Genomic DNA, 19,491 nt, shown 5'->3' with positions numbered 1-19,491 from the left:
ACGTTTCTATGAACTCCTAAAATAGCTACGATCTTTATCAACACACAGTCTAATTTTAGCCAAATTAGTCACCACTTTATCTGATCCTGTTTTATTGGTTTGGCTGTTCAGTGCCCCGACACGAATGCAGGTTAACCACAGACAGCCCAGCTTCAGTGCTGGGTCAGCTGTATCTGCAAGTGGCCAAATACAAGTCATCTGAAGGCTGCTTTGCAATAATGAGAGGTTTGATGTGGATGATCTCAGAGGTCTTAGACTGCTCTTGAGTTCTCTTAATTCTATTTGGAGTTGACAGTGTGTGTGTGTGTGTGTGTGTGTGTGTGTGTGTGTGTGTGTGTGTACAGGCACATCCATGTCCATGCATGTGAAAGCCAGAGAGCGATGTCCAGTGTCTTTCTCTACTGCCCTCCACTGTATTTCTTGAGATAGGATCTCTCACTGAACCTGGAACTCATCAATTAGCTAGGTTAGCTGGCCACCCCAGGATCTCCCTGTCTCTGCCTCTCAGCTCTATGACTGCAGGCATGCATTGCCCCACCCAGCTTTTGTGTGTGGGTAAGAGGTATATGCACATGAATGTGCAGGTACACAGACCCATGCATGCACATGCAGAGGCCAGAACAGAACACTGGGTGTCTTCCTCCATTGCTCTTATTGCCTTGAAACAGGATCTCTCACTTAGCTTTTAAAAGCTTGGGTCTGCTGGGTGGTGGTGGCGCATGCCTTTAATCCCAGCATTTGGGAGGCAGAGGCAGGAGGATCTCTGAGAGTTCAAGGCAAGCCTGGTTTACAGAGCTAGTTCCAAGACAGCTAGGGATGTTGCACAGAAAAACCCTGTCTCAAAACAAACAAAAAACAACAACAACAACAAAAAAAAAAAAAAAAAAAGAAAAGAAAAAAAAAAAAAAAAAGAAAGCTCTGGTCCACTTGTCTCTCTACCCCTAAATGCTGAGGTTACAGGAATGTACTGCCATGCCCAGCTTTTTATGGGGTCCTAGGAATTTGAACTCAGGTCCTCATTCCACTTTACAAGCACTTTCCCCAACCCCATCAACAGCACTTTCAAACACCCAAGTGGAGCACAAGTAAGGACCCACAGATTCTGATCACTAGACCAAAGGCCATTGTACCTTCACATCCTCTATCCTCTATGTACAGCACAAAAATCCTTAAGTGGCTTTGCCTGCTTTCTGTTATTTCAGTCTTACATAAATCCTCCTTGATAGTAATTATGTTGTTTTAAAAGGCTTAGGAAACAACATGTATCAAAGGTTGTAATTAGTTATTAGCTTTAAGATGATTCCTCTGCAGTGTTAATAGAGTCAAGAGAGCCTCAGTGCAGGAAGCTCACTGTGCCTTGGGATCAGCCAGTCAGGGGAACTGTGTGCTGAATGTGCCCAGCATATTAATGAGATGTAGAAGGAAAAGGAAGTTTAAAAGGTGGAGCCTGGCAGCGTGCCCTCAAAACCATGAAATTAATTTCTAAATAAAGGAAGGAAGTTGTCCCAAGGTGCAGGCTCCCTGTAGTTCTTTAGAAGGCCAGTTGGGGACAACTAACCAGATAACAGGCACTGTGCCTGGGAAACAGTGTCAGGTGTCTTCAGTCCAAAGGTGTGTGTGTGTGTGTGTGTGTGTGTGTGTGTGTGTGTGTGTGTGTCCATATTATTACTCATCTCATTGTGATCAAATACCCTGCAAAAGTGACTTAGGAAGGAGGGTTTATTTTGGATGAATATTGGGTTTATTATTTCAAGGGATCCTGTCTGTCATCATGGAGAAGACTGGACAGCAGGAGGTGGCTGGTCACATTGTCCCTCTAGTCAGGAAGCAGAGAAAGATGAACACTGGTGCTCAGCTCACTTTCTCCTTTCCATTCAGTTCAGGACCCAGGTGATGATGGTGCTGCCCACATTCAAGTTGGGTCTTCCCACCTTAATCTATCTGATCTAGAAAATCTTTCACAGACAAGCCCAGAGGTTTGTTTCCATGGTGATTCCAAATCCTGTCAAGTGGATAGTCTAAATTACCCACCACAAGGGAATGCTCCCAGAAGCAGTCCAGCCAGAGAGAAGCAAAAGAGGGACCAGGAGCACAGCATGGAGTGACTGTTTCTGCTAAAGTCCAGCCTCTCCTGGGTAAACATATACAATGTTCCAGGACTGAAGTAATGCAGTGTCAGCGCCAGGTTATGCCATCTGAAGCAGTGGGGCCAGGCCTTCTCAGTCCTGCAGCCCAAATCAGAATGAGAATATAGCCAAGCCTCCTCTTAGTCTTCTCTGATCCAAAATAACTCCCCAACTGAGGCACTGTAGATGTAACCAACCGTCTTATTAAATAAGAAACACAGAACCAATGCAAAGAAGAAAGCCAAGAGGTGAGAGCTCAGAGCTAAAACCTCACCCTTCCTCTTGCGGTGGTCCTACCTCTCCGAAAAGAGACCTACTTCCTGTGTGTTTGTCTTTATATAGTCTTTCTGTTCTGCCTTCTCATTGGTTGTAAACCCAAACACATGATTGCCTCATCACTGCCTGTATGTACAGCCCTCCAGGTCTTCTATGGTATTGAGATTAAAGGCGTGTGTCTCCAATGCTGGCTGTATCCTTGACCACACAGAGATCTACCTAGCTCTTCTACCAAGTGCTGGGATTAAAGGCGTGTGCCACGAATGCCCAGCTCTGCTATGGCTTGCTATTAGCTCTGACCTCCAAGCAACTTTATTTATTAACATACAATTAAAATCACATTTCAGTACAAATAAAATACCACCATATTGGCACTGACCAGCAAAAGGCCACCAGTGCGCAATTAGGAGTGGTAAAAACCACCTGGACACTTTAGAGGCTGCAGAGGAGCAGCATGTGGTCTTGTATCTGTGTTCAAAATTGTTTTTGTGTCTGTTTTAGACTGCATGTCAGGCCCATGTCCTTTTGGGGAGGTTCGTCTTCAGCCATCCACATCAGAGCTGCCCACCCTCAACAGAACTTACGTCTGGGACGTCAGAGCTCATAAGAGCATTGGCCTGGAGCTGCAGTTCTCAACCCCTCGCCTGAGACAGATTGGCCCAGGCGAGCGCTGTGCCGATGGGGTGACTCACTCCATCAGTGGTCGTATTGATGCCACTGAGGTCAAGATTGGGACCTTCTGCAGTAACGGCACCGTGTCCCGGATCAAGATGCAAGAGGGTGTGAAATTGGCCTTAAACCTGCCATGGAACATACCCAGGAACATCTCAGGCTTCAGTATCGCAAACCGGTCATCTATAAAACGTGAGCATGCACCTCCTATCCCTATTAATCAGACAGACATATGCAGGATGTTCCAGGGTATTCCAGATGCAATGTCAGCTATTTATTTATTTATCTGGGACATAGTTTCTCTGTGTATCTTTGGCTGTCCTGAAACTCGATCTGTAGACCAGGCTGACCTTGAACTAGAGAGATCCACCTAGGCCTCCTGAGTGCTGGGATTTAAAGTATGCACCACCATTGCCTGGCAACTATTTATTTTTTAAGACAAAGTCTCATGTAGCCCAGGCTGGCCTCGAACTCCCGATCTTCTTGCCTCCATTTCTCCAGTGCTGATATTACAAGTGTCCACTACCATGCCCAACTTCTTTGTCCTCTTTGCATACAATGTTTGTTTCGACAACATGACTTGGGCTTCATCTTACAGATGCACTGTCATGGAGCACATCTGTTTGTCACCCTGACTTCTGTCTTCTCCAGGCATGTCAGTGTGTCACTGTTGTGCCCATTTGCTCACCCATGCTGCCCTAGGGTCAAGTAAATCTTGAAGGAGTGGGAGTTCAACAGCTCAACATTACGAAAAAATAGGATTATAGAAACTTTAGCTGAGTGAATAATCTTAGAAGAGGAAAAGGTAATGAAAAGCCCAAAGCTAATCACTTCCTTGTGATTCTGCTATGGCCTAGTGCTCTCGATGATATGTTTGTGTGTATTATGTCAGAACACAGTCCAGCTCCACATTCAGATCTGTTGGGAGCTGTATTAAGCCATAGGGACTATATTAACCTCAAGGAGATGGGTACACTGAACAAACTGGCTTTTCTCCAACTCAGTCAGTATTAAACATTTGCTCATACACTGCTAATAGGTCTTCATTCCTAATCCCCACCCTCAGTGTGAATATCACGTGCAGCCCCACTCTTGAGGACTGCATTTTCCCCAGTAATCCTGCCCTTAGCCATGGACAATGAGGACAGGTGTAGACATCTCCTTTCTTTCTGTTTTGGATCTGTCTCAACAGGCCTGTGCATCATCGAGTCAGTATTTGAGGGTGAAGGCTCAGCCACCCTGATGTCCGCCAACTACCCAGGAGGCTTCCCTGAGGATGAGCTTATGACCTGGCAGTTTGTTGTCCCTGCACACCTAAGGGCCAGTGTCTCCTTCCTCAATTTCAATGTCTCCAACTGTGAGAGGAAGGAGGAGCGTGTTGAATACTACATCCCAGGATCCACCACCAACCCGGAGGTGTTCAGACTAGAGGATAAGCAGCCAGGGAACATGGCTGGGAATTTCAACCTCTCCCTGCAAGGCTGTGACCAGGATGCCCAGAGCCCAGGGATCCTTCGGCTCCAGTTTCAAGTTCTGGTCCAACGTCCACAGAATGAAAGCAGTGAGTAATCCATACCCTCCCTCCTCCTGTGTTGCCTGGGTGAGGTGGTTGCCTGTTCTGCATGTATAGCAACCAGGACTCATAGACTCTGAACAATGCAGGAGTTTCAGGAAGTGGGTTGCTAGACATGGAGACAGGCTCACTGGTAGACACTTCAGTGTTAGCACAGTAAAAAGCAAGCACAGGATCCTAGGCTGGTTTGTTTTTTGTTGTTGTTTTTTAAAGATGTGTGTGTGTGTGTGTGTGTGTGTGTGTGTGTGTGTGTGTGTGTGTGTGTGTGTGTGTGTGTGCCGTGTATGTCCAGGTGCCCTCATAGCAGTTCTGAACCACCTGATGTGGGTGCTGGGAACTCAGAACCTCTGCAAGAACAGCAAGTGCTCTTATTACTGGGCCATCTCTCTAGCCCCAGCTAGTCTGTTTTTAATGAGGACATTGAAAAGTTGCCTTGTGAGACCTCTTGTCTTGACCCTGCAGTGGGAGCCAGAATGTCAGTTAGCATCATCAGCAATAACAGTGGGGTAGTAACTCTCATGATTCTTGGCTGAACATCCTCTTACCTTGGACTCACTACATTTTTAACCCTGTGCTAAACATATCAAACATTATGTAGTTTTAGTTAATTGTGGGCCATTTACCCACCAACCCCATAGCTCCCCAGAGTTTTCTTGAGTGTGAGCAGCAGGAAATATTAGATAGAAGGATTTATTGCGGAGATAAACAGATAGAAAATAAAGAATAGCCTCGAGAGGGCCTGGAACCTATTCCAAAGGGCCCTGACTGTCTCGGCCCCAGGGTTTTTATAGAGACGCCAAGGAGTGGAGCAAAAGACCTCCTCCCCCAGCACAGCCAAGTGCAGACCATCTCAGACACCTGCACTCAGGCCCGTGTCCTAATCATCCTCTATGCGGACCTGCTGGGAACGGGCTCCCACAGTTAATTCTAATCAAACCAAAAGATTAAGAGGAATGTGGAACTAGCCTTGAGTCTTACAGTTTAACAGCAGTAGAGCAAGCACAGAACCTAGAACCTGCCAGAGGAAGAGAATAGCATAGGAAGTGCTGAGAAAGTGTGTGTGTGTGTGTGTGTGTGTGTGTGTGTGTGTGTGTGTGTGTGTGTGTTCATCTGAATAAGCTCATCCCAACAGGTGACTTGTCACTTTGGCACCTCACTTGGTAGCTGCCTATCCATGCCTCACACCTTGTCTCTTTGTGATTTCAGATAAAACCTACATGGTGGACCTGAGTCAAGAGCGAACCATGTCGCTCACCATAGAGCCACGGCCAGTCAAACATGGCCGCAGGTTTGTTCCTGGGTGCTTTGTGTGTCTAGAGTCTCGGACCTGTAGTACCAATGTCACCCTGACAGCTGGCTCCAAACACAAGATTTCCTTCCTGTGCGATGACTTGACACGCCTGTGGGTGAATGTGGAGAAAACCCTAAGTATGTCCTTCCCAAAATCCCTGACCATATTTTACCCAGAAGTCCAGGCTATATAGAGGTTCTCTCATCCCCTGCCTCAGATTCTTTAAAAAGAAAAAAATTCAGTGTTCAATGTTTGTGTGTGTGTGTGTGTGTGTGTGTGTGTGTGTGTGTGTGTGTGTGTGCAGGAGTCAGAGGACAACTTATGGGAGTCAGTTTTCTCCTTCTGCCATGTAGGTTCCAGGGATCAAACTTTGTCTGGTTTGTCTGGTGTGGTGGCAGGTGCCTTACCCACTGAGCCATCTTTCCTGTCCTTTTTGGTTTCTGATGGGGGTTGGGATAGGGATTAGAGACAGGCTTTTTCTGTGTGACAGCCCTGGCTGTCTTGGAACTCACTTTGTAGACCAGGCTGGCCTCGAACTCACAGAGATCCGCCTGCCTCTGCCTCCTGAGTGCTGAGATTAAAGGTGTGCGCCACCTCACCCGGCCTCATCTTTCCTCTTTTTTTTTTTTTTTTTTTAAGATTTATTTATTTATCATGTATACAGCATGTATGACTGCAGACCAGAAGAGGGCACCAGATCTCGTTACAGATGATTGTGAGCCACCATGTGGTTGCTGGGAATTGAACTCAGGACCTCTGGAAGAGCAGTCAGTGCTCTTAACCTCTGAGCCATCTCTCCAGCCCCATCTTTCCTATCTTAGTTGAGCTTAGTAGATGGGTTGTAAAGGGTATAGTCTGAAATGACCACTGAGGCCAGGTGAACAGGAACAAGAGAGAGAAGCAGCAATTGTCGACAGGCCTTGTTAGGACCAATGTCTGCTGACCATTCATCCCTCAGAAGGTCACAGCAGGCTAGTGTCCCTGCTTGTCTCTGCCCAACCTGCCAGCCTCTTCCTGGGGAAGTCCTCTCCTTTGCTCAGCTGCCCCATCCCTATGTCTCCACTTACCTACTTCCTGCCTCTTTTTCAGTCAAGAATTTAGCCTCCTGGAACATGAAGATGTAATTTAGTTGGTAGAATGATTGCATATCATTCTAATGAGTGCATATCATCTAATGAGTGCATTAGGTCCTGGCTTTAATTCCTTACACAACATAGACCAACTGCTCTTTGACTATGCAAGTTCAAACTCAGCTTTGGAAAAATGAGAGCCTATATTACAAAACAAACAAAATGGACTTAGCCTGACTCCTTCTGTGACTTGTGAGTCTTTTAACAAATGCAGCAAAACTCATACTCAAGATTGGATATGAAGTTCAGCTGGTACAGTCATATCCTAGCATTTGCAAAGCCCTCAGTTATCCCCAGCAGCGCTTGAACTATGCTCACACCCTTGTATTCTCAGTACTTGACAAATGAAGGTAGGAGGATCAGAAGTTCAAGGTCCTTTTTGGCTACATAGAATTCCAGGTCAGCCTATCTATATGAGACCCTGTCTTTAAAAAAAAAAACAAAAAAAAAACCTGTACCAGATTTAGTATTGTATCCCTTTAATCACAGCCCTTTGTGAGCCCAGCCTGGTCTACATAGAGTTTCAGGACAGCCAGGGCTACACAAAGAGACCCTATCTCAAAGAAAAAAAAGAAAACTCAGTCACCTCCTGCTGAGACGCCATGATCTCTGACACAAAGCTGAGAATCCATGAGGGTCACAGGAGCTAAATTCGAATGAAGCCACCCAATTAGAAGTGATGGGGCACAATGCAAGCCGAGATGGCCATGATGTCACTCACAGCTCTAACCTGACAATGAAGTGTGGGAACATGTTGGGGTAGAGATTTGTGTCGTAGCATCCCAAAGGAAGATACAAGTAAGAAGAGAATGTTTCTGTCCTGAGTACTCACAGGAGCTTGGCTGCAAGGTTGATAGACAAGAAGAGGAGAGTGGACAGGAAAGCTAGTGAAGAGTCACAAGTAGAAAGGAAAGCAGGCAGCTTCAGATTCTGGCCTCAGGCCAGCCTGTGTGCCAAAGAGGGTACACTCCATGCTCCCTACCCCCCTCCCTGCATATGATTACTACCAGCTCTCTCTTCCAGGCTGCCTGGACCACCGCTACTGCTACGGGAAGTCCTTCCACCTGCAGGTGCCCAGAGACATCCTCCAGCTGCCTGTGCAGCTGCACGACTTCTCCTGGAAGCTGCTGGTGCCCAAGGACAAGCTCAGCCTTATGCTGGTACCAGGCCAGAAGCTACAGCAGCACACACGTGAGAGGGCCTGCAACACCAGCTTCGGCTACCTCATGGCCAGCACCACGCCTGGCCAGGGCCTGTACTTTGGCTCCTTCTGTCCAGGAGGCTCTATTGAGAAGATCCAGGTGAAGCAAAACAGCTCTGTGACACTTCGAACATATGCCCCCAGCTTCCAACAAGAGGTCTCCAGGCAAGGCCTGACAGTGTCCTTCATACCGTATTTCAAAGGTATGTGGTCCCTTGCTCACCCACTGCTAGACCCTCTTAGCTGTTCTTGTTAGATATTCAGTGCATCTTGTTTTATGCTATATTAGTTACTTTCTGTTGCATGACCAAATACATAAGAAGAGAAGCTTAAGGAAGGCTTATTTTGGCTCACAGCTTACCGGAACAGTCCATCACAGTGAGGAAATCATAGCAGTGCGAGCCTCGTGTCTGCACTTAAGAAGCAGAGAGTGGACAGGAAGTGGGGCTATAAGACCTAAGGGCCCAAATGACCCAGTTCCTCCAGCAAGTCTCTATTTCCTGTGGTTCTATGACTTTCTGAACAGCGTCACTCAGGAGACAACAAGCTTTCAAACACATGCCCTACGGGGGACTTTTCACATTAAAACCATGCAAAGTTGCCAATTTAGAGAGAAGGGATTATTGCAGTGGTTCCTCACACCGGAAGGCTGCAGAACATTGGGTCCTAATGACTTTTTATCAATCTCCCATGGAAATTCCAGAGCTTAGAAATTGAAAAAAAAAAAAAATGTTTCTGACAGTGGGATGCAATGGCTGGTAGGCAACAAGGCAAAGAATCAGGTTCTAGTCTTTTTTTGGAAGCTGACAGAGGGAAATGAGAAATTCCCCAGCCCTGGGTTGTTATGATTCCGCTTTTACAGTTAAGAACGTACCATGGAGAGCACAGAAAGGAATTACTGGGGAGGACGTGGCAGTACAAGGGTCCTGTTCTTCCACACAGCAAAGGCGAGGTCAAGGTCTACCGTGCTCTGAGGTAGAGAATGAGGTCTAAGTGGCTCTGGAGTGACCTGTATGCAATTGATTGCAAAAGTCACAGTCACCATTGTGTGTTGCTCAAAGAATGGTTATGTTGAATTAGAGGTCATTTTAAAATTGGCTGAGACTTTTATTTGAGGTTGACTTTCAGTGGCATAGTGGGAAAGAAATGGATCTTTGGAGATAGAATAAGGTCAACCCAGGCTGCCTGCCATTTCCAAGGTTACCAGGGAATCCCCTTTGGGAAGTCTGAAAATCAGGGTCATTTTCATCAGGACAGAATGTAGGGTCTTATCTCACCTGGAGCACACAGCGGACCAGTGGGCATGTTGGAAGCTCTTTCAACCTTGCAATTCTAGATTTCTTCCCAAACCTTAAGCTTTTTTGTTCTCTGAGGCAGAAACAGATATATGCCACTCCCACGGCAGAGTGGGGTAGGGGGATTGCCTTGTTGGGAACTGGGAACATTTCTGAAAGGAAACTGAGAACACTCATTTGGCAAACTGTTCTGATGTTTGTTTGTTTGTTTGTTTGTTTGTTTGTTTGAAAAGAACCTGGGCACCTAGTCTAACAGATGTGTCTTTCACTGACCAGTGCAATAACCACATGTGATTACGTAAACCAAAATCAATATTAAATAAATGAAAAATATGAGTCTCTGTTGTCCTGGCTCTCCATTGCTGTGAGATGATGAACTTATATTCGGGAAGGGTTTGTTTTGGCTCATAGTTTAAGACTGAAGGCCATCCTTGGTAGGACCAGGTACTTTGGGATCTGTGTTAGAGCAGTACATCACAGTAGGAATGTGTAATGGGAGAAGTTCCTCACCTCATGGCCATCAGAAAGTAAAAAGAGAGTGAAGGACAGATTCCCAACAGCCCCTTTAAGGGTGTGTCCCCAGGGACCTAATTTCCTTCTACTTGACCTCCTCTCTTAAAGGTTCCACCACCATGACCTAACTTCCTTCTATTTGATGTCTCCCCTTAAAAGTCCCACCACCAAGCCAGGTGTGGTAGCGCATGCCTTACAGTTTCTATCACCTCCCAGTAGTGTTGTGGACTGATGACTGAGCCTGTAGTACACTGACATGGGAGAAAGTTCAGATGCTGATTATGCCACTTGGTCACACTGGGCACATAGTAAGTGCTCAAGAGAGGCACGTGAATAATAGCTGCCTACTGAATAGTCATAACGAAAAACATGTCCATTTATGGCAGAAAGTTCTGTTGGATGGGGCTGGGATAGGCTGTTAAGCATTCCCCACATTGTCCCCCTTTTTTTCCATTTTGTTGAGTCAAACATTTGTCTGAATCTCTACCCTTTTCTACAGAGGAAGGCATTTTCACAGTGACCCCGGACACAAAAAACAAGGTCTACCTAAGGACCCCCAACTGGGACCATGGCCTGCCTGCCCTCTCCTCAGTGTCGTGGAACATCAGTGTGCCTAGCAACCAAGTGGCTTGTCTGACCTTCTTCAAAGAGCGTTCTGGGGTGGTCTGCCAGTCAGGGCGAGCATACATGATCATCCAGGAGCAGCAGACCCGGGCGGAGGAGATCTTCAGCCTAGAAGAGGAAGTGCTGCCTAAGCCAAGTTTCCATCATCACAGCTTCTGGGTTAACATCTCCAACTGCAGCCCCATGAATGGCAGGCAGCTAGATCTGCTCTTCTGGGTGACTCTCACCCCAAGGACTATGGGTAAGGACTTTTCAGAGTCTCCCAGAGATGGTGAAGGAAAGAAAATTGGCATTTGAGGGGCAGGGAGCAAGTTTGGAGGCAAGTAAAAAAACAGATTGAGTCCTGGCTACTAGTATATCAGTCAGCTATGGTATAGCATTTATTATTGTTGTTCACACATTGACTGAGCAAGTGTGTTCTGAGCTGGGCTTATCAGGCTCACTCATTGATCTGCAGGCAGTACAGGTTGGTTATGAGACTTTGCTGATCCTGGCTATATACTGTTATTAACAAAAGTCCCCACCAAAATCATCTGAGACAACTGAGCTTTCTTGACTATCTACTGCATAGCTGGTCCTGTTGAGAAAGGCACAAGACACCAAAGGAAGCATAGAAGGAACATGCACACCACCCCTTCTGCCACATTCTTTTGACTCACCTGGATCCTTTTTGTCAGTTTGCTACGAGTCTTCTTTCTTGACTCCATGATATATAGAATTCACTTCACTCCTATGATTTTCACCTGTAGAGTGAAGGAAAAAGAAGAATCATAGGGATTCAATAATGAAGATTAAAACATGAGGACCTGAAAAGGAGGGAGAGGGAGGGAGAGAAGGAGGGAGGGAGAAGGAGAGAGAGAGAGAGAGAGAGAGAGAGAGAGAGAGAGAGAGAGAGAACTCACCAGAAGCCACTACTGAGAACTCCAGGTCTGAGGTTACCACTTGGGCTTTCTTCCTTTCCTACTTTCCTTTTCTGTCACTTTTTCTGTGTCCTCTGAATCTTACCCTTGTTTCTTGGTGAGCAAGCAAGGAATCCTAAATCCCTGTCTGGTGTGGAGTTCCTTTTCAGATCGGTGCTCTTTTTCCATTGTGCAGTATGGGAAAGGACAACTTGGATGAAATGACCTTGTCCTTCACTCCTGACATTTGAGTCCGTGCTCTCCCCTCTGCTCTTCCTTCTCTAAGACAGCCTGGTTACCGGGAACACACCTGGTGGAAGCCAGGAGTAGCCAATAGGTGGAAAGTAGGTGATCCCCTACAAACATATCTGTTTCATGTATCTACATACAAACAACTCTGGCTTAGGCTAGTGGTTCTCAATCTGTGGGTTGCAACCCCCACAGGGATCACGTGTTAGATATCCTGCATATCAGATATTTACATTATGATTCATGTAGTAGCAAAATTACAGTTTCAGGAAAGGCACAAAGCTACACAGAGAAACCCTGTCTTGAAAAACCCAAAAAAAAAAAAAAAAAATCAAAATTACAGATATAAAGTAGCAATGAAAATAATTTTATGGTTGGGAGTCACCCCAACATGAGGAATTGTAAAGGGTTGCAGCATTAAGAGGGTTGAGAGCCACTGGCTTAGACAGTAACTATTTTGTTTGCTCATAACAAACAGTTGAGTCAGAAATTCAGACAACACAGTGGTTCATATGCATGCACCAAACAGCTCAAATGGAATAGTTCAACTGGAGACATGCATCTAGAGCTTTAGTTTTCCCTCTTGGCTCAGTTGAGTTTTATACCCTTGGAGACTCTGCATGAGATGTTTTGTACACTGGCTGGTTTCCTCTCATAGAGAACATACTAGCTGACAGTTCCCTTAAAGATCAATCTCAGCACCTTTAATCCCAGAACTCAGGAGGCAGAAGCAAGCTGATCTATGTGAGTTTGAAGCCAGCCTGGTCCACAGAGTGAGTTTACAGAGAAACCCTGTCTCAAAGAGAGAAAAAAAAAAAAATGATTCTGGCCAAGCAGTAGTGGTGCATGACTTTAATCCCAGCACTCAGCAGGCAGAGGCAAGCAGATCTCTGTGAGTTTGAGGCCAGCGCCATCTACAGTGGGGGTTCCAGGACAGCCAGGGCTACACAGAGAAACCATATCTCAAAACCACCACCACCCCCAAAAAAGATCAGGCTCAGAAAGGACCCAATCATCTTCAGTTTCTAGCCTCTCTGCTCAGAAGGGAAGAATCTGGGAGCTGGAGACTTAGCAAGTTCTTCCTTATGCCAACCCTCTTCTCTCTTCCTCTGTGTTTCTGTCTCTGCTCACAGATTTGGCTGTTATCATTGGTGCAGTAGGAGGTGGAGCCCTGTTGCTGTTTGCCCTGGGACTCATCATCTGCTTTGTGAAAAAGAAGTAGGTGAAATCTCTATAGCTGGCTTTGGCTGATTTGATGCCTCCTTGGATCACACACACTGACTGGATGGATGGATGGATGGATGGATGGATGGATGGATGGATGAGTTGATGGATGGATGATGAATGGATGGATGGATGGATGCATGAATGGAAGATGGATGGATGGATGATTGATGGATGGATAGATGGTAGATGGATAATGGATGGATGGATAGATAATGATGGATGGATGATGGATGGATAGATGATGGATGATGGATGGATGGATGGATGGATAGATGGATGGATGGATGGATGGGTGGATGGATGGGTGGATGGATGGGTGGGTGGATGGGTGGGTGGATGGGTGGATGGATGGGTGGATGGATGGGTGGGTGGATGGATACAGGGTCTTATATATCCCTGGCCTTGAATTCCTGGTTCTCTTCTAGCTCCTTGAGCACTAAGATTATAGGCATGTGTCACCACACCCATCTTATTCATGTTAATGATATTGGGGTTTTTGCTTCCCAGTTCCCGAAAAGATCAATGTTAAATATTCTTACCAAGGGTGAATTATGGTTTCAGAGGGTGGGGAGGCATATCTGGGGGAATAAAACACACACACACACACACACACACACACACACACACACACACACTCTGTGACGTCCTGGTCATAGTACTAAGTCCCCTGTGTCTGCTCATTAAGCTGATGGTAGCAGGAATGATCTTAGCGGGACCCACTACCCTCTGCTACTTGGAGAAAAAACAAACCTCTTGCCCTAGTTTGTTCTCCTGTAGTTTCTTAAGCTATCTGTTTTGTGCTTATCTGGGGGCTGAAGACCAGTGCCAAAAGGTAGCCCTAGAGTTAAGAGGAAACAGCTTCCGTTGCAGCTTCCGATGCTTGAAAGGTAAATGACTTTTTAAATAAGTCCAATTTGACATCAGACTTCATCAATTCTCTTACGTCTGAAGATCAGAGATCTCCATTTACTTTATCATGATTTGAACCTTCTAGAAAAAAAAAACTTTTTTTTTCATTTTTTAAATTTATTTATTAAATTTAATTTTACATATCAGCCACGGATTCCCTTGTTCTCCCCCTCCCACCCCCACCTTCCCCCCATTCCCATCTCCTCCAGGGCAAAGACTCCCCCAAGGATTGAGTTCAACCTGGTAGATTCAGTCCAGGCAGGTCCAGTCCCCTCCTCCCAGGCTGAGCCAAGTGTCCCTGTATAAGCCCCAGGAAAAAAAAAACTTTTGTGAGTGAGTGTGAGTGTGCAGGTATGTGTGGTACACACGCATGTTCTGGAGGCCAGAGGAGAATATCAGGTGTCATTCCTCAAAATCAATTTTACAAAAATTTCTTATAATTTTTATTACATTTTATTATTTGTGTGTGTGTGTGTGTGTGTGTGTGTGTGTGTGTGTGTGTGTGCATGCTCATGGGCACATGACACAACCCATGTTTGGTGGCCAGAGGACAGTGTGTGAGAATTGGTTCTCTCTTTTCACCATGTGAGTCCTGGGATCAAACTCATCACTCAACAGGCTTGCTCAGCATGGAGCCTGCCTGTCTCCTCCTCCCCACCCCTGGGATTACGGATGCATGCCACCAAACCCAGCTTTTTACATGGTTGCTGGAGGTCTGACGTAGGTCTTCATGCTTGCACCACAGACACTTTACCAACTATCCCCTCGGTCCCCAAACTTTTCTTTCAATTCACTATGGCTCTGAGCAAATTCCTGATGTGCAGTGGGACTGACTGTCTTAGAAATGTCCAACTGTTAAGGAATGATGAGCTCCTTCCTGGTCCATGAAGCCTTTTCCTGTGAAGTACACATTACTACATAGGAAAGGAGGATGCTTTCTTGTCTGGGGTACACAGCATGTCCTGCTCAGTTGGGACACATTTGTTTAACACTGACTCCCCGGATGCCTTATGGAGAGGAGGAATGTAGCCATAAGTTTTCTCAGGTCCTGCCTGCCCCACAGTCCCATGTTCCTCCAGTCCCGCCCAGCCCAAGGTCCCTCAGTTGCTTATAAAATAATCATTCAGAGGCCTAATATTAATTGTTAACTGTATGGCCTATGGCGGGCCTCTTGCTCACTAGCTCTTATAGTTTAACTCAACCCATAACTTTTTTTTTTTTTGGTTTTTTCGAGACAGGGCTTCTCTGTGTAGTTTTGTGCCTTTCCTGGAACTCTCTTTGTAGACCAGGCTGGCCTCGAACTCACAGAGATCCACCTGGCTCTGCCTCCCAAGTGATCCCATAACTATTAATCTATATTGCCACGTGTTCCGCGGCTTTACCTGCATCCCATTACATGTTGTTCCTAGGATGGCATCTGGTGTCTCCCTCACTCCGCCTTTCTCTTTTCTGTCTCTCTCTTTGGATTTCCCACCTGCCACTAAGCTGCCTTGCCACAGGCCAAAGCAGCTCATTTATTAACCAATCAGAGCAACACATAAGCACAGCATACAGAAAGACATCCCACAGCAGAGGGATTTGGCTAAGAGCAAGAGTCCAGCCATCATGCTTCCTTCTCCAAACTGTTCCAGATTGACCTGATGCTTGCCAGCACAGGAAGTCTTCCTATGGTCTTCAACTGCATGAGGCTGCTGTCTGATGCGCTTGTGTGAAGCCCCTAAATTGTATGTGTAGTGGAGGCAGGAGGGCAGGGTCTGCAAGGACAAGGGGAGTGAGTAGCACTGAACTTGTTCCTGCTGTAGGTGTTTTCAGAGGGTTTCCTTGGCACTAGGACCCAGGTAATGTTCTGGGGGAAAAAAACAGGGACAGTGTTTTCTACTATCCATGAGTAGAGGGAAAAGCCAGGCACTGTGAGAACATGAGGGAGGGACATCTGTTGAAGGCCTCATGCAAGAGCCTGGGGAGCCGCAGGTCAACACCAGATGGCCTTTTACCTCACAGAAGTGCAGTCTAGGATTAGTGAGCTGCCAGCCTTTGCATTCTGCAGCCCATTTTGCTAATTGGACTGACGCCTCCTGGAGTCAGCTATTGTCTAAATCCCTGCTGCTTTGTTCACTGAAGGCAAAGCTGTGTGCCCAGGGCAGACATGCCAACAACTGTCCACATCTGAAGACCAGAGAGCACCACAGACCCCGAGTTAATGGTTCACCGAATCGTGGATTTTGTCTGCACTTTAGCTTTTTCCCTGGTGGTTGCTGTTGATAGGACAGGGACAGAGCCACTCAGCTAAGGATGAGCTGTTCCGACCTCAACTCTAGCAGAAAATTAGCTAGTTTGTGCCCTTCTCTCCTCCCGAGTCTTGGATATTAACTGGAATTAGCTAATTAGCTTTGCTCTGTGCAACAGAAGCAGCAGCATCAGTACAGGGAGGGTAGTACTGTATGTTCTAGAAGATTGGCCTGGTCATGCTGAGCTAATGTGGTTTAGAAAGGCTTGTGCATCCCTATTACTGGGAAGAAGAAGGGGAGGAATTACAAGGTATCTCCATTGTTGGTTCCCCTGAAGTCTATCAGAGTCAAAACAAACTCACTTAAACCACCTCTTCCATTTATGATCCTTCAATTTCCACCTTGGAAACCTGAGACAAAGGCTGCTTCTGAGTAGTCCCTGGGACAGTTCCAGTTTCAAATGCTAGTAGGCTTCAAGGACTCAGGTGAGATAAGGTTAGAACCCCACGGAGTCCTATGTGTCACTCATCTGACACAGTTTTCTCATTCTGTTGTTGTCACTCTCTGCAAACAGGAAGAAGGTCAACAAGGGCCCTGCTGTGGGTATCTACAATGGCAATGTCAATACCCAAGTGCCCCAGACTCAAAAGTTCCAGAAAAGACGAAAGGACAATGACTCTCATGTGTATGCAGTCATCGACGATACCATGGTATATGGGCACTTGCTGCAGGACTCTGGTGGATCCTTCATCCAGCCGGAGGTGGACACCTACCGGCCCTTCCAGGGCCCCATGGGGGACTGCCCCCCCTCCCCACCCCCTATATTCTCCAGGACCCCGACTGCAAAGTTCACTGCAGATGAGCCAGCTCCTAGTAGCTCTCCTGAATCTGAGAGTGAACCCTACACTTTTTCACACCCCAACAAGGGGGAGGTAGGTGTCAGGGAGACAGACATCCCCTTACTCAACACCCAGGGACCAGTGGAGACGGAAGAATAATTTGGCCCCATTCCAAAGACTTTGCTGAGATGCCTGACTCCAGGCATTGAGACACGAAAAACTGTCCTAAATAGAAGTCAGATGGGAGAGCAATCAAATAGAAGAAACAGTAGGTTTTGCAAAGTGCCACCAAATCCTGATTTCCTGGTGGACTCCTTCCAGTGAGGAGCAAATCGTGGCTTCTGTTGGGGATGTCATCCTAACAGCTCAGGTCTTCCTGAACTCAGGTTGTGTTGGGGCTGGCCACGGTGTCAGAAGAGAGACATGGTCCACCCGGACAGTACCACAATGAGCCCTGGATTCTCAATAATAAGCAGAGACTTAACGGATTCCCAGGAGCTCTGCTTGAGGTCTCTGCTCTCACTGGAGTCCTCTGGATGAAAATGACAATATGCTTTTTTATTAGTAGTAGTAATAGTAGTAGTATTTATTTAGTGGCCCTTTATGTTTTAAAAAGTTGAATGTGGAGCTGGTTGTATAGCTCAGTTGGTAGAGTACTGGCCTAACATGCACAAAGCTCTGGGTTCCATTCTCAGCACAGCCTAAAACCAGACATGATGGTGCATACCTGTAATCCTATCACTAGGGAGGTGGAGGCAGGAGGACCAGAATTTCAAGGTCATCATCAAGTGTGTAGTAAGTTGGAGGCCCTTCTGATCTATATAAGACCCTCTTTTAAGAACATAAATGGCCGGCGAAATAAATGATAAACGGCACTTACCACTCAAAAAGGTCAGGAGCCACGGCCACGCTACCTGGTAGCAGAAAGCTTTATTAGGAAAGGGGGAGGGGGAGAAGAACCAGGCCTGGGAAAGAGCACGTGTGGAGGGCAGAGAGAAAGATGGTGAGGGGGGAGCAGAACAGAAAGAGGATGGGGTCTGTGTGTAGCCTTCAAGGGTTCCTGATGAACATGCACAGGTGGGCCTACAGAGCTACACCACATATGCACTGACCAGCGCGATGCAAGACAAGCCCCCCTGCCCAACTCCTGAGCCGAGGTCATGCAGCTGGATCACAGCAGAATCCCAACTGCCAGCAGCGGTGGCACATGCCTTTAATCCCAGCACTTGGGAGGCAGGGCCAGGCGGATCTCTGTGAGTTCAAGAGCAGCCTGGTCTACAGAGCGAGATCCAGGACAGGCACCAAAACTACATGGAGAAACTCTTGTCTTGAAAAAAAAAAGCAAAAAAACAAAAACCCCATAAATTAAGCTCCTTTGATGTAGTGTAGTGGTTTGATCTCTTGCTAACTTGTTTGGACAGCTGTGTTTTAGTTTCTGCAGACCACTAGATAAATGTGCGCCTATGGGGATGATTGATGATCTACCCAGCCAGAAGAGAGCATGTGTAAGAGACTTCCCAGTTCTCCTTTGCTGCATACAGCTATCCCCCTGCAGAATTGACCACAGATCCTCTCATCCCTTACTCTTAGAAATAAGAGAAATTTCCTCTGTGGTGTGTGTCTCTCCCAGTTGCAGCAGTACTTTGACATTTAAACAAATTTTGAGAATAATTTTATCCTTTAAAAATATATAAATAAGCCAGGCAGTGGTGGCGCACGCCTTTAATCCCAGCACTCAGGAGGCAGAGGCAGGTGGATCTCTGTGAGTTCCAGGACAGCCTGGTCTACATAGAGAAATCCTGTCTATATATATATATATATAAAATTTCCCTGTTGCCAGTACTTTGATGCTGTGTGCTTGTGGCTGTAAATTGACATTGAATTGTATGAAAAGCAAAGAGTGGAGCTCCCATGATTTACAGAGGGAGGAGGTAGTGGAAAATCCCTCCTGCCATGATCTAGAGAGAAAGCTGTGGTAGTATAGTTCAGGATCTCTGGTAAACCTTCAAGAAATGAATGTGCTCCATTATGTTCAGGGAGTTGACCTTAGAAAGCATCTCGTCATCTTGCCCACGTAGCCTCTGAGACAGCTCTACCAGCATCTTCTGGAAGGTTTGAACTCCAAGACCTCTTGAGTTCTCTCCAGAAAGGAGGGTGCTGCTCCTGCACTTTCCTTTCTGAAAGCTTTCCGCTAACTCCTACCCAGCTACTCAAGATGCTGACCATCCTCCATGAAGGGCCAGGGGCAGCTGTGGTTCCTTCCCTCACTTGGAATCACTATCCTGGGTGGGGGCCCTGTGTGCTTCCTCTCCACTGACTTTCAAATGCCCCTTGGGAGACAATCAATCTCATATGTTGGTTCTTACTGTGTGTCAGCCCAGTGTCTTTCTACCTTGGCTCTGCTGATGCCCAAGAAGCCTTTGCACCCATTGGCTGGGC

General features: G+C 46.5%; 1 protein-coding gene across 1 annotated transcript in view; it reads left to right on the top strand.

The window, feature by feature from the left end:
- The window catches only part of Cdcp1 (CUB domain containing protein 1), a 42,282-nt gene extending 24,593 nt beyond the window's left edge, over positions 1 to 17,689 (top strand). Inside the window, exons 3-9 of the mRNA XM_028890484.2 lie at positions 2,904 to 3,266; positions 4,267 to 4,635; positions 5,854 to 6,075; positions 8,092 to 8,472; positions 10,577 to 10,942; positions 12,983 to 13,067; positions 16,788 to 17,689. Of these exons, the coding sequence (XP_028746317.1) occupies positions 2,904 to 3,266; positions 4,267 to 4,635; positions 5,854 to 6,075; positions 8,092 to 8,472; positions 10,577 to 10,942; positions 12,983 to 13,067; positions 16,788 to 17,211 (2,210 nt within the window). The 3' untranslated portion in view covers positions 17,212 to 17,689. The remainder of the gene's footprint in view (positions 1 to 2,903; positions 3,267 to 4,266; positions 4,636 to 5,853; positions 6,076 to 8,091; positions 8,473 to 10,576; positions 10,943 to 12,982; positions 13,068 to 16,787) is intronic.
- The last annotated feature ends 1,802 nt before the right edge of the window (positions 17,690 to 19,491 follow it).

Source organism: Peromyscus leucopus, chromosome 7, assembly GCF_004664715.2.
Source record: "Peromyscus leucopus breed LL Stock chromosome 7, UCI_PerLeu_2.1, whole genome shotgun sequence".
Classification (NCBI taxonomy): Eukaryota; Metazoa; Chordata; class Mammalia; order Rodentia; family Cricetidae; genus Peromyscus; species Peromyscus leucopus.
Note: the sequence above shows the minus strand (reverse complement) of the source record. Positions and strands in the feature narration are given on the sequence as shown.